This window comes from Pinus tabuliformis, chromosome 6 (assembly GCF_031772625.1).
Source record: "Pinus tabuliformis cultivar Carrire ecotype Pingquan chromosome 6, CPIR1, whole genome shotgun sequence".
NCBI lineage: Eukaryota > Viridiplantae > Streptophyta > Pinopsida > Pinales > Pinaceae > Pinus > Pinus tabuliformis.
The window spans coordinates 1,732,630,845-1,732,636,844 of record NC_142292.1 but is presented as its reverse complement, the minus strand read 5'-3'; the positions used below and the strand labels follow the sequence as shown (position 1 = coordinate 1,732,636,844).

The window sequence follows — 6,000 nt, the reverse complement described above, 5'->3', positions numbered from 1 at the left end:
TAAAAAGGTGTTGTTGGTAAAGGTGGACACTTTGAAGAATCTTGCAAATGCATTGACAAAACCCATGAGCACTGAGAAGTTTTCTTGGTATAGAGAAACAATGGGCATTGTAGCCTTGGACAACTTGATCTCATTTGTCACTCACCCACAACAAGTTCGATTTGCAGTTTCTGGGCTTAGAAAAAGTGTGAATTTCAAGGAACAAGGAGAAGAATGATAGAAAAGAAGAAGGTCTCTCTCAAACATAAAAGGTCAAAATTTTCTCTCTTTCTCACGCGTTTGAAGTTTTGCAGCTGCTGGAAGGGGGATGAAATTTTGCACTAATTGGGAGACCAAAATTTTGTTGTTGGGGGTCGAAACTCTGCAACTGGGAAGTCGAATTCCTGGATTGGTGTTGGGTTGGAGCTGCTACATAAGAAGAGACTACTATATCATCTTTGAGGGTTGAGTTGGTGGAGGAGGAAAGTTTGTAGGTCTAGGGTCTTGGTCCATCTCAAATTGAATTATTGAAGGAAAAGTTCTTGACAAGGTTTTCCCCTATATAGGGGTTTTAGCCTTAGTTGTCTGCCTACTTCTAGTGTTTGTGATCTTGATATTTTGCTTTTGAGAATTGCTTAATGAACTAAGATAAAAGAAGAAAATAAGAAAGATACAAAAAATTCAAAGATATCACAAGTAATTATCAACTAAAGAAAACATTTCTTACTTTTTTATTTTCTAACATAAGTTACATGCATTGGAATTCAAAAGAAACGAAGAATATGAGTAATAAAGTGATTATTCAAAATAATGTTTAATAAAGAAAACTAGGTCAAAGTGCTTTGGATTGTTAAATTAAGACAAAGGATATACATGTAAACAAAAATTGAGGGACCCTAAAAGTTACATGGGTTGGAATTGAAAAGAAAAGACTTTGAAAGAAGAAAAAAAAGCTCGGTCATTATTCAAAGCAATATTAAAAAAGAAAAATAAGCTATAGTGCAATAGATTGTTAAATTAAGACAAATTGAATACACTCAAACAAAAAGTAAAAAACCCTCAAAAGTTATACTGCAATAGATTGTTAAATTAAGACAAATTAAATACACTCAAACAAAAAATAAAAAACCCTAAAAGTTACATAGATTGGAATTCAAAAAAGTTCATAAGTAAAAAAATCATTAAAAATAAATTATATTTATTAATCACAAACCTAGATTTCAAGAAAAACAGTATTTCAATACAAATAATATAAAAATAATATTTTTATACAAATAGATTTCAGTTGGCCACATGAGTTGAGTTCACTCTCATTAAACCTATTCTTGTTCATTGTGAAAAGAAAATATAAATTTTGTTTAGGGGATTCCTGCGTCCAAAACAAACATGACAAAGGTGATTACTTGTTAAATGTGAATTTTGACAAACAAACTTCCCTTTTTCCTAGTGGGAGGAATTTAATTAATGAAAATATAAGATACTCGAATAAATAGTATTTCATTTTTATAATTTTTTAAATCTTTAAATAATAAATAAATATAAAAATAAATACTTCAATGCTATAGGCAAAATTAATAAAGTAATAACATTTCAACCAATTTAATATAATATTCAGTTCTTCAAAGCAACCACAATTCGATAGCATGAAATTTAGGTGGATAATTTACTTGAAATCTTTACCAGCCTCGCAATTGCGTTCCATTTTCACTTTCTGTAATTTATAAAAATGAAAATTCCAAAATTCTATTTCAAAATAGGTACGAGGAATAATTAATTATTCATTTTAGTAAGTAATTTTTTAGAATAGTTCTCTAATTAAGTTAGAGGTTTACTCTACAATCTAGTATGATGTGTAAGGATGTCTATTTAATTATTCATTTCAGTAAGTAATTTTTAGGATAGTTTTCTAGTTGAGACCAGAGGCTTACTCTACAGCCTAATATGATGTGTAAGGATGTCTGTTTAGTCATCAAATATGAAATTTTGCTCATATTACACAAAATAAAAATAAAAAATAAAAATCTAATAAAACAATAACTATACAAAACATTTAGATAATATGGGCTCATAAAAAATCTGAAGAAATTAGAGCCCTCTAAACTCATATTAAATTCATATTTAAAATAGATTTACGCTAATGTGGAATAGAGTTCATTTACATACCACAAATAAATTCCATTCACATAAATTAGATTTCTCTAAACTCATATTAAAGCACTTGTCTATAATGACTTTTTGGAAGCTTTTCCAGTGGGTTTTTCCGGTCAAAATCCGACAGCAATTTATTGGAATCGCAAGTTTGATAGCTAGTAAAAACCATTTTAAATAATACAAATCAAGATTTAAACTCAAATTTTTCAGCAGGATTCCATCACCAAAATCTCCAAAAAATCACATTATAGACAACTCCCATATTAAATCCATATTTAAAATATATTCTATTCACATAAATTAGATCTCTCTATACTCATATTTTTTTTGTAAGGTTGGGTAGGACCTTCTCATTTTCTATTTTTTACATGTCCGTTATTCACCCCATTTCTAGAGAAGGTAGCACAAGATTAAATCTATATTTAAAATAAATATATACTAATATGGAATACATTCTAATCACATCTCGCTCATTCATTCCATTCCAGCCGTGCCGCTTCTCTTTGCAGGTCTAAACAACGTGTAATGCATCAGAAACTTTTTTTTCACAAAAGGAAGATTGAACTTTCGATTTATGTAATCAAAGTTTACAAATAGGTTCTGTCATGGACTATATTCGGCATTGTAGCGTATACATCAGAATAAACCAGACATATAAATTACACAAAAGAGTAATGCTAAACAGAATATCAAACAAAAGTAAGACGCAGAGATGTGTCGCCATAGCCAAAATATGAAGCATAGATGGACGAATAGGAATCTTATAACCACCAGGGTAAAGCAGTCGGAAACCAGAGAGCCGTGGATCCATTTCAACCCCATTGGAAGTATCCCGAATCCTGTAGACATCCCAGCCGAAAGGATATAATCTGGAAACATGTAGAGACCTTCCTTAGACAGAGCATCAGCAGATTTGTTGAACTCATAGTGGACATGTGTGAAAGTGACCATTCAGAAAAGATCTTTAATCTTGTGGATCCTCTGCATCCAGTGTCCCATGAGAGGAGTTGCAAATGTAGAGCTTTTGTTGATCCAATCGATTGTCACCTGTGAGTCACCACAGATTGTCATCAGAAAAATACGAATTCAACAATCTTCCCGAAAATTTCCCTTGTTAATCTTGATTAAACTTCAGAGAGGACAGACAGAGAACAGACATCGAGATCCGAATAAACAAACTATACCAATATTTGTTTGTGAAATTATGTTTTCCGTGTAAGGACAGATTGGATCGTGTCCGGAGGAAATCACACGAAATTAAGGAAATGTAACCCCCGGAAGTGCAGGAGAGGAATGAATTCCTAACGGAGACAGATATGGTTAGGGCAATTTGAAACTGAAAATCATTTAATTTCATCAATCAAATTATTTATACAGCAAGGTCAATTACATCTGAACTACCCACTATAAACTTCAAAAAGAAAATACTAAATTATAGAACTAAAGGTAGTATATAAGTTTAGACATATAGAGAGTGGAGAATGCTTTGAAAAAGTCAATTGAATGTTTTTTCAAATTTATACATAGTATCTCTACTCACTGAACTTCTTGATGTAGACTAACCAGCCTAGCACAAGATAATTCAAATAGGCATCTATTAACATGAAACTAGCCAATAACACAACAACATTAATTACAATCGGTTGTGCATGAATGATGGTTAGGCACTTTAATTAAAGTATTACATGGATAGTAAAAGTAGTTAAATAATATTTTTAATAGCTATGTAATATTTTGACAGCCACCCCCACTAGGCCACCTCTCATCCATGCCCCATCTACGACCAATTGTCATCAATATTATATTATATATTATATATATATATAAACCTTTAAGCGGTTTCTTACTCTCTATGAATGCACTTTGTTTCATGAAGTGATTTCTCACATTCTATGAATACACTTTACAATATATTCTATAAGCGAACAATCTAACCCCAAGGGCCTAGATAGAATTCACTTCTTAAATTCTTTGAATACACATAATCTAACCCCAGGGGCCTAGATAGAATTCACTTATTAATTTTTTTTGTCATTATTGCTTTAACTGATTTACTAAATCTAACCCCAGGGGCCTAGATAGAATTCACTTATTAATTTTTTTTGTCATTATTGCTTTAACTGATTTACTAGGCCCCCAGGGCTAGTAGTGTGTATGGGTCTATATCTATATCTATATACAGAGTTTTCAATATCTTTAGTGTACACATACACACTCAAACTCTATTTTAACTAGTGCAAAGGATTAGCTCAACGGATTGTTCGCATGTTGTTGAGCAATTCACTTGTTCCATTATAGTAAGGATCTGGTTCAAATCTTCTCACTGAGGCATATTAGCCTATGTCAACAAGTTTAAAAAAATGTCATTCATGATTTGGGAGAAGCACCCCGTCTGAATAAAAGAAATTATTTCTCAATGGAAAAATAAACTGTCATTCATGATTTGGGAGAAGCACCCCGTCTGAATAAAAGAAATTATTTCTCAATGGAAAATATATATACACATAAGCAATATTACCACCCAAACTAACAAGGTTGTTAAAGTCCTTGCAACCTCCTAAAGATGATACACAAGACAAGTGTTTCCTATTACCTCGATGCAAGTGCCCACTATCACCTCAATATAAGTGCCCATTGTCACCTTGATAAGAGCCGGCACTCTTTAAGCCCAACTTCCTCTTGAATGTATATGGAAGGATTCCCTATATGAAACGATTCACCCAATAAAGATTCACTAGTGCCTTGTATGGTGATTCACTAGCGCCTTGTATGGTGTCTTGGGTTAAAAGAAGAGTTAATTATTTAATGTTTTAGTGATCTCAAGATGCATTATTAAAAAATTAAATAATTATGTAGAAAATAAACACAAACCAACAATGTGATTCTTTCACAAAGAAAATAACATGTAAATAGCCCAAATGAGTGAAAAATAAAATATTTACCAAAACAACAGCAAAAACCCTTTTGAACTGCCACCCCACAGTGCCTAAACATTGTAGATAAATAATCCAGGGCTGGGAAAGCTAAGTCAGCAATGGAAAATCACTTTGAACTCTTCCTAAGCTTTCAATCTACAACATAAGTGAATTTTCAGTTCTACCACACAGGTTGTGCAATCAAATCCCATAGGGTAGAAAGCCAAAGATAAATTCCAACTAACAGATAAGACTCTAACTGCTGGAATATGGAAATTCTAGCCCCAAATTACTGAGACTGACTATAACGACAAATCTGGGAACTAGTTGCGATGGTTATATGATATAAAATTACTTGGCCAACTTATTATACCTTGAATTTTCTGTAGAATCTGAATATGTATGGTTGTAGCTTACAACAGATCTGCATAAATCTGCTCAATATACCCGTGAGGGATGCGTGTTTGAAGCTCAAACTCAATGTATAATATCCCCTTTGATTAGATCTAACTAAACTCAATGTATAATATACCCTTTGACTAGATCTAACTTTAGGCTAAAAAACCCAAGAATTACTAGCTAGAATTATGATAGAATTTCAAAAATACAAGTTAATAAATATTTACATAAAACATAAAATTAAAATATTTTGAATATTTTCTCTGCCTGGGGTAGCTCAAGTGGTGATGACCATGGAATGAAATCTCACTCGAAAAATCTGAGAGTGCTACCAAACTTAACAAAAAAAAAAAATATTTGAAAATTTTAACTAAAAGCAATGGTTGTTGATAAATGGCTTTACCTTGGCCACAATTTTACTTTTTAAACATCAAATTGTGAATCACATTTACCCTCAAATCAATCATTCACTTTAGGCAGTGAGGTGGGTAATCGAAAAGATTGTATTGCCCCCACCTTAATCTAATATCTTCCATGATGTTCCAAATTCAACTAG

General features: G+C 32.1%; 1 protein-coding gene across 1 annotated transcript in view; it reads right to left on the bottom strand.

Moving 5' to 3' along the window:
- Nucleotides 1-2,802: 2,802 nt before the first annotated feature.
- LOC149265814 (DNA-binding protein LIV4-like) overlaps nucleotides 2,803-6,000 on the bottom strand; it is a 104,883-nt gene continuing 101,685 nt past the window's right edge. Inside the window, exon 5 of the mRNA XM_089393884.1 lies at nucleotides 2,803-3,177. Within this exon, the coding sequence (XP_089250010.1) occupies nucleotides 3,095-3,177 (83 nt within the window). The 3' untranslated portion in view covers nucleotides 2,803-3,094. The remainder of the gene's footprint in view (nucleotides 3,178-6,000) is intronic.